Source organism: Hippopotamus amphibius, chromosome 5 (assembly GCF_030028045.1).
Source record: "Hippopotamus amphibius kiboko isolate mHipAmp2 chromosome 5, mHipAmp2.hap2, whole genome shotgun sequence".
Taxonomy (NCBI): Eukaryota; Metazoa; Chordata; class Mammalia; order Artiodactyla; family Hippopotamidae; genus Hippopotamus; species Hippopotamus amphibius.
Window position 1 is genome coordinate 98,974,651 of NC_080190.1, and position 14,478 is coordinate 98,989,128.

At 37.8% G+C, this 14,478-nt stretch overlaps 1 protein-coding gene across 1 annotated transcript in view; it reads left to right on the forward strand.

Moving 5' to 3' along the window:
• Positions 1–2,806: 2,806 nt before the first annotated feature.
• Positions 2,807–14,478, forward strand: part of MMP16 (matrix metallopeptidase 16) — a 336,546-nt gene continuing 324,874 nt past the window's right edge. The window contains exon 1 of the mRNA XM_057735374.1: positions 2,807–3,087. Coding sequence (XP_057591357.1) covers positions 2,956–3,087 — 132 coding nt within the window. The 5' untranslated portion in view covers positions 2,807–2,955. The remainder of the gene's footprint in view (positions 3,088–14,478) is intronic.

The following is a 14,478-nucleotide window of genomic DNA, read 5'->3' on the forward strand; positions in this document are numbered from 1 at the left end:
TAATTTTGAAGATAATCTTCCCTAGATACCTATTCCTATATAAGTTTTAGCAATCCTTGTTTGAGCTGTTTAATTGAATGTTAACTAAATATTTCATTGCAAGCCCTTCCCCATATCTTGCCTTCTATAAATACCCTATTAATGTATCTCTCTGTTCTGAGCTCAGGTATTTTCTTTGACAAACAGCTTGCTTGCAGTGAGAAATCCTTCCTTGTTGATAGCCCAGCAACATTTAACTTGCATTCCACTTCCTTGATAAAGTTCTCTAATATTCTGGCTCATTTAGTAAGGACTTCACCATTTAGAACTGTTTTCTCATGTAAATCTTGTGTAAATTTGTTTTACCTCCCTCCCTTCAATGCTATCTCCAGGATTAGGAAAATAGCATAAACTTTTTTTTTCTTTCTGTATCTCTTTCCTCTTAAATTTTGTACTTTCCTAGATATAATGTATATGTAAAAACAATTCTTAATTTATTGACAAATATTTCCCACCAATTTTGTTACTCTATGTTGACATACAACACCTTGTACCTTCTATATAATGATCTTGCTTTCATGTTGCCTTCTAATTGTTTCATTTGTGTTATATAGCTGTTACGAGCAGAAATAGATTTCTATATGGAAAACCAGTTAAGTGTATTGGTAAATGCACTGAACTGGGAGTCCAAAAACTCAGGTCTGAATTCTACCATTTGAATAATCTGCTGGAAAGTTATCTTTTATTACTATCATTTTCTTCATCCTCGAGATGAAAAGAAAATTCTCAGGGATGTTTGTGAGAATTAAATGAGATACCATGTGTGGAAACATTCTGCGAATTTTAATATGCTATACAATGTAAGGTATTTCTTCTTATGTCTTCAAAATTCTTTGTGGACAGGACATGCTGTGTGCAAAACAGATTGTCAGGAAAGGCTCCCTGAGAGCTTAAGTCAAATTGGAAAGGTCACATTTCCTACAGTTTTTAAAGCATTAGTCAAAAAGTTCCATTCCTCAGCTTTTTTTGTGTCTCTCTTTAGGATACAAATTATTACAGTCCAATGCAATTTTTGGCAAGGTGTGTTTCAACATTTTCCATCTGCATGACCTCTTGTAGTTCTACTTCTTGCTTTACCAACTCACCCATGAAATCTGCTTTGTCAATTCTCTCTTCCACCTCATCGAGGTAGCTGTCATACCTGGAACAGCATTAATTTTCAGCTTCCTGCCTTTCTCTCCTGTGGGCTCCTCTTCCCCTCTGCTGGCTGCCAAGCAGAAGCACATTTATTGGCATGGCCTTCAAACAGATGCCTGCCTATCTCCCTTCCCCCTTTCTCTTTCAGCCAAACCATCACCTGCCAAGGGCTGGTGGTGGCTGCCACCCCTGTCCACTGCCTTACATTGCTGCGGCTCGAGTCCTTTTTGGCAGCCTCTATCGAAGTTCCCCTGCCAGCATCCTCCCCCTCTTGCCTGCAGCTCTCCTCGCTCCCGCCAGCCTCTCCCCCGCTTGGTCTGCGCGCAGCCTCTTCCTCCCGCCCTTGCCAGCTAGCTGCTTTACTCGCCTTTCCTCGGGCTGCTCCTTCTCCTTTCTTCCCCAGCTCTTCCCCTCGCTCCCACAGGGCGGCTCTTTCCGGCGCCCCCGCCCTCTCTGGCCCGGTGTCTTGTTAACATCCAGACCACCTCTCCGGGGGTCCCAGTGTGTACCTGTGTCCACCTGACAGAACATCTTTGGAAAGTGAGCATTTTCCTTCTGCTTTGCATTTGACTAGATTTCTCTCACGCCCCCCACCCCTTGCCTCCCCCCTGAACCCAAAAGGCGGGATGCAGTGATGGTAAAGAGAATTCAGGGAGACAACAGGCCACAGGCTTGGTTGGTGGACCCCAACAAAGTTTTGGAAGCCTGGGACTTGCCACCCCAGGTTTTTTAAACTTGGCCTCAGGCAACAGACCCGAGGCCCCAGGCAGCGCACAGTGACCCGACACTCCCTCGGATTCCCAGCGCCGGCTCGACGGAGGACGACTGTCGCCCACCGGGACCAGGCCTGGGCAGCTCCCCAGCCCACACTGGGGTCAGCAATCTGAGCCCCATCCAGTCCCCGGCAAGGGAGGGGCGCACTTGTTTCTAGGTGCAGGGCGGAGGGTGGGCGAGATGAAAGAACGGAGCCGCCCGGGTTCTAGGGTGCTCCTCTCTGGATAGGGGGTCGGTGGTGTGTTAAAGACCACGTCTCAATGGCAGGCCTTTCTCCCGGGCTAGCTACTTTCTGTGCGCGGTACAGTGGCAGTTCGCCTTTCCCAGCCGTCTCCTTTAAGAAGCACGCTCTTGCGTGTCGGGGTGTGTGTGTGTGTGTGTGTGTGTGTGTGTGTGTGTGTGTGTGTTCGTGTGCAGATGTGTGTGTGTGTGTGTGTGTGTGTACGCGCGCGCGCCAAGACCCGAGTGTCAGGCAGACCCCGAGAAGGAGGAGTTATGTAGATTACGGATGAACGTTCTGGAGGGGAGCGAGGAGAGGAGGGAAGGAGAAGCAGAGGCGAGGGAACCAGGAGCGGCCGAGGCCCTTCCCGCAGAAGCAGGAGGCTGTAGCGGCGGAGGAGGAGTGGGTGGTGGAGACGGAGGAGGAGGAGGAGAAACGGGAGGAGGACGCGAGGACTGGAGGCGGCGGCGGCGGCGGCGACGGCGGCGGCGGCTGCGAGTCGGTGCCTTGAGCCGGAACCGCTGGTGAACTTGGGCGCCACGTTCCCGGGCACGGGCCGGCGAGGATGGTGAATGTGAGCCGCTGCTGACCCTCCCTCAGCCGCTGCTTCTCAGGGGGCTGCCGAGCGCGGGGGCCCTCTGTCTCCTCCCCTCGCCCGGCTGTGGGTGAACCTGCAGGCTCCTTACCCACCCGGAGGACTTTGGAAAGGAAACCAGGGAGGGAGGGAGAGGGAGAAAGGGAGAAAACGAAGGGGAGCTCGTCCATCCATTGAAGCACAGTTCACTATGATCTTACTCACATTCAGCACTGGAAGACGGTTGGATTTCGTGCATCATTCGGGGGTGTTTTACTTGCAAACCTTGCTTTGGATTTTATGTGCTACCGTCTGCGGAACGGAGCAGTATTTCAATGTGGAGGTAAGAGTACGAGGGCTTTCTTCCTTCCCCCTTGTCTGGGCTGCTCCCTGAAACATTTCGTTCACTCGTCGGATCCCTGTAGCTCACAGCAGCCAGGGTCTCAACACATTGTTTCCCTTCTAGCCGCCACTACCCTTGTTGAGTTTCCTGTGTCTTAGGTGATGGATGCCGGTGAGGCTGAAAATCCGTTATCCCCAGCAGCACAAAGCACCGTGCTGCGCGCTCAAAGACAATTGTAGCCGGTCCATGCTTCTTACCAAGGAAAGAGGCGAAGACCTACATGTAGCAAACGTGCAGTTTAATAAAAGCAGTTTGGTTTTATGATAAATAAACTGTTCAGGAAACACAGAATTCATTGCTTGGCATAATGTGCTGCCTTGGTATCCTTGCTGAAATCTTTCTGTGTTTTGTGCCTAACAAAGGCGGTTAAAATAAAAAAAAAAAAATCTAGAGGAGAGCGTGGTAATACTTGATATGTTTAATAACATTAGTTTGTGATAAACAGTTGACTAGACAGAGTCTTTTTTCTCATTTAGACATAACTTAATACACTGTAACTAGATCTGGCTACACAGAGGACATGAAATCCATCTCTTTTTTTGTGTCTTCTCTTCCCCTCCCCCGCCAATTGAAAATAAATGTGGCCCATTGTAATAGTTCTGAGGTGTGTCTTTAATTTGATTTCACACTCTCATGGCAAAACAGAGAGGATTTAGACTGTCATTTGCTTTACTTTGATAGCTTTGGGAACAGACAGACACAAAGCAAAAGCGAACTTAAGGATAACGACTTGTCAGACCTTTGCCAAAGTACTCTTCCTGTCATCAACTCAGCACTACAGCCAGTAACATGCAGTAAATCAATAGAAGCTTGTATACACCTGAGCTCTAACAAGTTTATCACCTACACGGTGGAATACAAAGACAATAAGAGGGTCTTAGTAAAATATACTATACTCCTTTCAGTTAGATCTTCTGTCACTTCAAGAGAATTATGATTATGTCTATGAAGAATAATGTGATTTTTCCCTATATTGTTGATTCTTTAAAGCTTATTGTCATTTTATTCAGTGTGTGTTTACACAACAGCAGAACCTGTTGCACAGTGTTCGAATATGTTTCACATAACAGATTTATAAACAAAGTATGCATAGTAAATGCTATATGTGAAGGCATATTCTAAATATAATTCTGTGTTTGTATAAACTGTTCTTAGGACTACATGTAATAAGTGATGGTTGATAGAGAAGCACAGTATTTTAAAAAGTAAGAACCATTATCAAAAGTTAAAGTTTACAGATATTAAGTATGATCATATTATACCAAAACCCCAATTAAAACCAAAAATGTTTATCCTTTGAAAAATACAGCTTTCTTTTTCTGAATAAAAAAAAGACAGATGGAAAGGGACTGTAAGTCCAGACTTGTCTTGGTTGCAAATTTGAACTATTGGAATTGCATGCCACAGATGGATTTTTGTTTCTAACATTTAAATCAAGAGATAATTTAATGTGGAAGTGAAAAAGCAATTAGTTCATAGACTAGAGGAATGAAAGTGGCAACCTGTTATTTATAAGGTTTGAAATAGAAGGGCCTATTGCTTCAGATTGGTGGTGGTGGTGATAGTGTTGAGGTGGGATGTGGGGGAGGTGGTTAAAAGTAGGGGCTAGTTTTTATCTTGCTCACTCTGAAGAGGGAGGGAGAGCCTGGATTCATGGCTACCTGCTTTGGCAAAGTCTTAGATTTGCTGTCAGAGATTATTGGGATAACTTAGTGTATTGATGATCGTTAGGTTTCCTTTTTGAGCCTAAACATAAATGTGCTTGTATTTCTTCATAGTTTGAATCCCTCAATGAAATCAATAAGATATTATTATGTGAGAAAAAGTTATGATTTTGCTAAAAAAAGATTTTATTTTGAATTTCCATTATTTCTTTTTCTTCAAGATATATGTAAAAAATGGTTCATGGAAAAAAGCATTTTTCCCCATTTTTTAGAGCATTTAATTTATTCCATCCGTTTTTATTACACAATGCAAAGATTTAATTATAAAGATAAGAGGCATGTGCTATCTGAGACCTTAAAAAGGACATTTGATACAAAGGAGATTTTCTAATGATTTAAAGAAATTATGTTTCAGAGTTGTATTGTTCCCAAATAGTTTTTTTTAAGCATTTGAACATATCCTTCATTGGATTTATATACTTCTTTATGTGTAATGATAACTTTTTTTTTTTAAATCATGAGAATAGCTGCTAGTTAATTCAACATACTGTAAGGAATACGGGATGACAGGGTATATTCTGACATGAATTTCTGCCTAATTCACTTTTATTAGATGTTTCTTTTTGGTAGGAAACACTAGTGGGAAGAATAATCCATCACATCTTCTTCAGGAAATGCCCTTATATTGTGTTTCCCATTCTGGTTGCAAAACATACACTGAGAATGCTTTATTTGATTCTTAAGGACAGTCCTAAAATAAACAGTAATGGTATCAATCATGCATTAAGCTCATATGATCATAATTTTTTTTTTTTTCTAGCAAGCACAATTATTGTTGGAACGGAGCCTCTAAGATGCTTTTTATACTGACAACTAAGATTCAGTGCTTTCTTCCTTGGTGAACTTCACAATTGATGGGACCCCCATATTTTTCATTTCTACAATTTAAGCTTTAAAACCTAAGTTCTCTCCCCCCTGGGTTGGAGGGAGTTGGGTAGAGGTATTCATGTTAACTCTTTCCTGTCTGATTTTGAGAATATAAATATTTGAAATTTTTAATTATTAGAGCAGGAGATATTTGTTAATATGCTGATGAAAGCCTGTTACAGAGAAAGAGTGCATTTTGTTTGTTTGTTTTTGTTTTTAAGAAGCAAAAAGGAACATCTCTTACAGCTAAGAAGAAGGGTGAGACACTACCAGAAGTAGTACTATGGAAGAGATTCAATAAATTCCCCTCCTTATATATTTCAGGTAGAACACTTTTTAATGCTAAAATTTCACTCTACGTTTGTTTAAAGATTTTTGTATATCATTGGATCCATTTTGGGGGAGTGGGTCTTTAAGTATGTAATCATTAGCATGATGCAAAGGAGAGACACTGCTAATATTAACTAAAACTCAAGGACTGCTGGCATTGGACAGCAGTCTGAATTAGACATGTCTATTGGTCAGAAGCCGCTAACTTGTTAGCAAAGAATCATGATTTAATCTCTACACTCTAAAAAGTCATTTTGTCTCTCAAATAATTTTATTGTTGTAGTGGGGATCTCATGATCCTGGGACTTTTTTTTTTTTTTAACTGCAAGCACTTTGTCATGAAACTTAAGATAGAATATAGTTCATAATCAGTAACTTTCATCATCAACTTCCATGGTTTGTCAAGTGTTAAATATTTATGTGAACAACATGTTCTTTATTTTTTAAACAATAAGACATTACGAGTGAGGAAAATTATTTTAAGCCAATTTAATGCTAAAATAAAAACGTGATTCTTTGAATGAAGCACACATATCAAAACATGAGAAGATGACTTTTGGTGACAAAAGAAACTTGATAAAGCAAAAATTGATTCTGCTGTTCCTTCCTTTGTTAAAGAAAGAAGAGAGATTCTATATTTCAAAAGGCTATTTTATGACACATACTATGAATTGTGAGTGTAACCCTCCTACATTTTTCTTGAATATGTTTCTTTAATTGACAGTATCTATTCACCTTTGTCAGATTTATCTGAATCTACCTAAAAGTTCAGAGTTTGCTTGGATTAGCTTTGTACGGCATATAATCTTAGCAGTAATTAGTGGTGAGACATTTCAGAGGTAAAAAGAATTATATTTTACAGATTTAAAAATGTCAGATGTTGAGGCCTTTTCCCATACTTCTTGTTTTCCACTTGCTTAAATAATCAACATGTATTATTTTATTTGCTTATGGAAGGATGCATGATCTGGTGAGCCTCTTAAGTAAGGGATTCTGACTACATCCCATAATTCTCCGCTGTAGTAATTTTATACTGGTCAACAGCAGAGGCTGCGTAACTGATTCATAAAAGTTTTTAACCTGAAGTAAGATTCCATGCTTTGGAATCCCAAGTGTGCTGGCCATTCAGAATATCATAAGGGCCAAGAACTATGACCAAGAGACCAGAAGACTCACTAGACCTCAGGTTCTTCAGCTTCTCCTGTGTGTCCCACCTTAACTGTGTCTTTCTCTGTTCAGAGTTGCTTGGTCAGGTTGCCCAAATCTAGGGTTATTCATGAAATGCTTATAGGTGAGCCTATACCAGTGAGGTAGGTTGTCTCTTACTACCCCTGAGAAATCCACAGAGAACAGCCATCCAAGTCCATCTCTTTGTACAGCTGGGTTTTCTCTTTCAGTCTCTTCTTCCCTATCAAGTAAGCAGAAAGTCGGGTTCAATAACAGCTTTTTAATATCTAGAGTCAGGTTAAAAGTGACAGATCTAAAGTTTCGGCTTTTTCTTATTCATGCTACTTCAGGTTTTTAACATAAGAAAATTTCAGTGCACTTGTTCAGTGGTATAATTATTTTCTCTTAATTGGATTAATCAATTATTTTATGTAAATTTATTTTACTGCCTGACTTACCCCAAGGTACTATTTAAAATATACCTGTTCAGAATATTTGATAAATGACCAACTGAAATTATTTCTGGACTGAAAAAAAAAACACATTGAAAATTTAAATCAATTAGTTAAATTTGTTCAAAGTCAGAAAAGAAAGATTTATTTCATTGTGCTCCTTCAGGAGCTTTCTGACCCTTCAACACATATATTTCAAATTAAGAAAGTCATTTTTCATGTTACTTTCCATCACAATCCATTTAAAAAATCTATGAATGTAATTATATTCATCAATTCACTTTTATTGTGGTGTAGTATAGTGATTAAGAGCACATATTCTGATTACTTAGCCATAAAAAGAATGAAATCATGCCATTTGCAGTAACATGGATGGACCTAGAGATTATTATACTAAGTGAAGTAAATCAAAGACAAATATCATATGATATCACATATGTGGAATCTAAAAAAAGTGATACAAATTAACTTATTTACAAAACAGAAATAGACTCACAGACATAAAGAACAGACTTATGGTTGCCAAAGGGGAAAGAAAGGGGGAGTGATAAATTAGGAGTCTGAGAATATATAAAATAGGTAAACAACAAGGACCTACTATATAGCACAGGGAACTATATTTGATATTTTGCAATAACATATGATAGAAAAGAATTTGAAAAGAAATATAGATATATGCATATAAAATTGAATCATTTTGCTGTATACCAGAAACTAACACAACATTGTAAATCAACTATACTCCCTCAAGGGAGGGAGGGAATACGGGGATATGTGTATAAAAACAGATGATTGAACTTGGTGTACCCCCCAAAAAATAATAAATAAATAAAATTATAAAAAAACAACAACTCATATTCCAACACCAGATTGTCTGTATTCTAATCCCAGCCCTTTTACTTGCAAGTTAATTGTTAAGTCTATAACAGACAAGATAATTAATCTCTGTGAGCCTCAGTGTATATATCTGTAAAATGGAAATACTAACAGTACTTGTCTCATAGGAGTTGCTCTGATGATTAAATGAATAATGTATATCATATTAGGTAGTTAGTGGATAGATAGGAACATGCCTTCCCATAGTTAAATGCTCCATACTTATTATATGTTATTATTTTTGGTAAAAATAAATGCTGATTCAAAGGTACTTGGCATGAGAGCATCTAATTACAGAAAAGTCTATCAGTTTAGGATATACCAGCTGGTCTAGGAAGATTTTATTTTAATACTTTTTAATTTTTACAAAATGTAATATACTGAAAGTCAACCAAGCTGACATCAGTACATTTTCTTCCCGTGGGTTTTTCTTAGACAGTTTAGTTCAGGAATGTGATTTTCACATTTTGTCTTGTCATCTGTTACTATCATAGAATGTCAAGTTCAGCTCACACCTTCGTTTATAAGTCTGAATTTGCTGAAATCTGTTCATCTTTTCTTCTGATACCATGGAAAAGAAATAGGCCTTTATGATTCAGTGATCCTGTTTATTTTAATTGGCTCAGTGCCCAAGTGCTTCCTATTCATATTAGGGGTAGGATTTGATATATAACTTAGGCCAGCTCTATGTTATAACCGAAATTTAGTCTTGTTTTTAAACAGAGGAAGGAGGAGGATGGGCAGAAAAAGATATTAAAGTGGTTTATTCAATGACAAAGAAGTTTAAAATAAAACAACTTGTTCATGTAACATTGGGAATAGAAGATAGCTAGCAATATAGTATAATGGAGCCCTAGGACAGAGAGTCAAGGGACATGCCTTTAACTGTAGCTCTTATACTAACATAGACTTGATCTTGGGCAAAATGACAATTGAACTAACCTGTCACTAAGGCCATTTCCAAATTTGAAATTCTGTTGTATTAACCTCCAAGCTTTAATTTATATAGCCAAAGGGGTAAAATGTACATATTTACCCTGTAAATTTGGGGGCAGCTAGATAACAAAGGTAGAGTGTTCAGATTTTTTTCTTTCTGAAATGCCTATCATGAAGAAATACAGAATGTGCAGCTTAAATCTAACATTTGTTATCAACTGTATTGACACAGGGTGTTCCATTTTGGAAATGATCCTAGCCTTCTGCTGATTAGTAAAAACACTGGCAGCAAATTATATGTAATTTTAAAATCAATTTTTGGCCAAGGTAGCAAACTTTAAAAATTTAATGTTAAAAACATGGCTTGATGTTATTTTGAAAAATCATATTATCTGCAAGTGGTACTTCAGTCATAAAAAGGCAAGGTGGAATGAGATCAAAATAGATTTTTTGAGGGGGTCTCAAAATTCAAATCCATGTATCTATCTATATATATAAAAAAATACACATATTTTGTAATGAAATGAAGTGCTTATACTGTATGTCCCTTTCGCCCACTGTGGAAAGCAATTTTGGTGCCTGGCTCTTTGAGGGTTATTTTTGTTCTTCACAACACATTTGATTTTGATTGTGAAAAATCAGACTGCATTTGTTTTATGAAATATGCAGCTTATGCAAACAGCAAAAATATGCCAGGTTAAAAGGATAAACTACTAAGTACAAGGGTGAGTCAAAAATTATCCACACTCCGGTTATATTAAAACTTATATAAATTCTTCAGCCAGAGTGCGGATAATTTTTTGACTTATCCTTGTAAATTATATGTGTGACTCTCAACTTTTTCCTTGGGAAAGTGTTTATAGATTTTGAGGTTATTCATGAAATGATATTTGATTGTTGCTTCCCATCATTTAGCACTCAGAATGGATGTTCTTTGTCTTAGTGTCTCACCACTACCATTTGGCATTGTACATCTTTGGGTTTGGACCAGTGGGATATCTTGATGTGCCACATAACAAGCTTAGCCAAGAGCATGTGAGTAATCCCACAATAGGCCCCTAACCTTTGATTGTGACCTGTGGGTTCAGTATATGAAAGGAGGCTAGAGGGAGCTATTGAGCTGTTTAAAGATTCCAATGGTAGAACTTGGTTTAAAAATCAAGGCCAGTAGGTGCAATTAGATATCTTAAAATGAATCATAGCCAATCATAGAGAGCTTAAGGAAATCAATGACCTATTCATACACCTAATGTGTGAGCTAGGTTTACTGATAGGCACTGGGTGCTGGTTATTGCATATTTAATGAACTAAGAAAGAAATTAGTTTTGGGGGAGTTTGGGGGGAGTTATGGGCATGATGATATGACAAAGATTGTTACAATGTAGGACTGCTTTATATCTCCTTATTAAGTGTGGAATAGGTCAGACAGTATACATTATAGTGACTATAGACGCTTTTGATATTCTCATTTCAACTAGAATGATGAATGAAATAATTGTAGCCTTATAGATTAGAGGTGGGATAAATCTAATTTGATTATACCTTTTAGATATGTAGCAGAAATCCACTTTTAAATGCTTGTCAGACTAAGGTTATTTTATTTTTTGATGTTTACCAGGGGAATTTACTGAATAAGTATTTTTTGATGAAAGCACATTTTAAAATATAGGTTTTACCTATTCTTCTTTTAAAAAATATGTAAGAAATAAGCCACAAAAGTGTGAAACAGTGTTTTACCTTTCAATAGGCACCTCGAATATGTTTTCAGTTGAGCAGATTATTATATACGTGGGGGTTAAAAAAGGGGCAGTCACTAATGCATTGGGGAATGCAAACATTTAATTAAAATATTATAATCTACTCACAAGCATTATTCAGATTTTTAAACGTTTTTAATCTAGTCAATTAAGTGAAATATGAATAAACAAAGTAAGGCATGGCCCTACAGATAGACATTCTCAGGAGAAATAGTCCTTAGAGTGATGTATTCAAATGACCAAATAAACCCAAATAAACTACTCAGTGGAATGGAATTTTACAGTATTTGTTTTAGTCATGCTCAAGTTGTGGGGGAATAAACTGCCATGTTTTAAGGAAGCTGGATACTTTTATGAACTTTATTTCATGTCCCCAAATTAAATGCACCTGAGGTGATGTCAGTGGCCTGCAGGCCTGTGCCTCTGCAGGTGCTGATGCAGTCAGACCCTAAGTGGTGTCAGTGGAGGCATTTTTTCCATGGGAACTTTTCACTGTTGAATTCATACCATATGTTAATAGTTTCTCATTGTTTATAGCAATTAGATATTTGAATTTGTTTTAGGTTTCTGATGTCTGTGCATTCATTCTCCCTTTAAACAATGGCATGCCAGTTCCTTCTTGTGTTCCTACTTTTTCTTCTAGCTGGGGTCTTGAGGGACTTTATAGTTCAAATATATTACAGGACACCAGGCTTGGAAATTGGGTAAAATTTTACAAGAAATCACATTTTTTACTCCTCTCCTTTTTCATTGTGAATAAGGCAGAATAGATTTAAAGATCTTCCAGAATCAAATGTACACTCAATGATTTATATGAAATTGATAACCAGCTTACAAAACCTCACTCCCATGTACAGATAAAAGTCTTTTGTACATCTGTGTGCTTTAATATTACAATAGCTTTATTCGTAGAACTTACTAACTTGCTCCTGTATGTAGATGGAGTGAAATTGTTTGTTTGTCCCCTGGATGACTCAAGCAAATTACTAAAACAGTCTTTGCCTCATTTTGACCATTCATAAAATGGATTTGTGATCTTTATTGCTCGTCTGTAGCACAAGTTTTTTAATGACAGCATTAAGGCAATCCCAAGCAGTCTCCTTCTTAGATAAGAACAGGGTGTATCTCAGTTTCTTCATTCCTGCCAATAACCGGGAATATAGAAACAATTATGTGCTGGCATTATATTCTAATTAGACAAGGTCGAAATAACCAGTAAAAGAGAAATACCTGGAATTGCTTTCATTGAACACCTTATTTTAATGATGATTAAAAAAAAGTGTTAATTATAGCTGGTTGAGCATTTGCAATGTTCCTGATAGTGTCCTAAGTGCTTCATATATTTTAACTCATTTAAATTTTATTACAGTGTTGTGAGTTAGCACTACTATTTCTCTTTCACAGATGAGGAATCTGAGGCACGGAGAGGTTGAGGAACTTGCCAAGGCCACATACCCCTGAATTCTCCTGAAGTGGAATAGCCCAGAATCAAAGCAGGCAGGTTGGCTGTGGAGCCCAGGGTCCTAAGCAAGTAAACACAGGCGAGAATTAACTCCCAGGTTCCCAGTAGGGACAGTGTAATCCAGTTCTATTGCTGACATCTTTTATATTCCAAACCGAAAAGAAACCATTGACATGCATAAAGAAAATGCTAGGTCTATCCTCGTACAGAGACTTACCTGGAGTAAAAACTAAATAGAATGTTGTTGATTTGATTTGTCAATTCAGGATTGATTATGTGGTGCTCAATGTAAATTTACTGTGTAATACCCTTTATGATTTTTTAATCATAGAAAATTGGTAACCTATATTAAATTGCATATAATACTAAATGCGGCATAATTTAAAATATATGTAATGTTAAACTAATCATAATATCTCATTCTTTAACTATTTGTCATGTTGCATGTTGTCACATTAAGTGGGATTTTCATAGGTTTTAGGAAGATTTGATTACATTCTAATATTAAAAGTGTAGAACATGTAAAGGCAAACCTGTAAGATGTATTCCAGTCCCCTGCTGGGGAAGCATGTGTATGTATGTGGCTGCTGACTGGCATGAGTTCTGGAGTTTGTCATTTTTATATGTTGCTTTGATTGGATAGAAGCTACAAGGAAACAGGTTTATTTGATCATTTCTAATATATTTCTATATTTTAATGTAAAAGAGAACTTACTCAGAAATAGATCATTTCAGAGATGGATGAGGTGCCTCAGAGCTCGCTGTTTGAGAATAGGCCTGATATCTGGTTATTGCCTTTATTGTAGAGGGAATGGAAACTTCATCTTGGTGGTTGTCCTAATTAAGGAAGTAAAAAAATCTTCAGTCCTTAAGACTGTTGCTGTATATAGCTTTCAAGGCTCACTTAGTTCATTTATTAGCCTTTTAAGGAAAGAGTATATCTACACCAATTTACAAAGTTGACTTTATAAAACATTCCGAGTGTTAAATATTCATTCAGCTCTCTCTCATTTCCTCTATAGGCAGTATATCACAATGGCTAAGTGCAAGAAATTTGGAAGGAATGCTTAAAAATCTTAGCTGTGTCACCAGAGCTCAGTGAACTTGAGTGAGCCAAGTTACTGCCTATGTGGTCCAATTTCCTCATGTGTAAAATAGAGGTAATGATACTCAACTCAAGGGTTGTTCTAAGATTAAAGAGGTAAAGGATAATTTGTCAAGATAAGTAATAGGCTTCTGATTTACTATCCCCTGCTTAAATAAACAAACAAACAAAATGGACAAAACTTATGAGACATTGGTTTTTAAGTCACTGGACATCAGGTAATGAAGGACAGTCATCCCTGAAAGATGGGAAACAAGTGAGATGAGACGTATCCAGATCCAGGTTGAGCCAAACAGACTCCTTGAGTTGAAGAGATGAAGCTGGGAGTATGGAGAAACCAAGGAGGTTAGAAATCACAGGTTAGAATACCAGAAAGGAGAATTCTGCAGAGAGCGAAAGCACTGGATATCTGCAGAGCATTCCCCTTGAGTATTCATTTAAGAACTGATCTGCATTCTGAGGGTTGTCTTCCTATTTTGTTTATGGTTTCTTTTGCTGTGCAAAAGCATTTAAGTTTCATTAGGTCCCATTTGTTTATTCTTGATTTTATTTCCATGATTCTAGGAGGTGGGTCAAAAAGGATCTTGCTTTGATGGATGTCATAGAGAGTTCTTCCTATGTTTTCCTCTAAGAGTTTTATAGTGTCTAGCCTTAC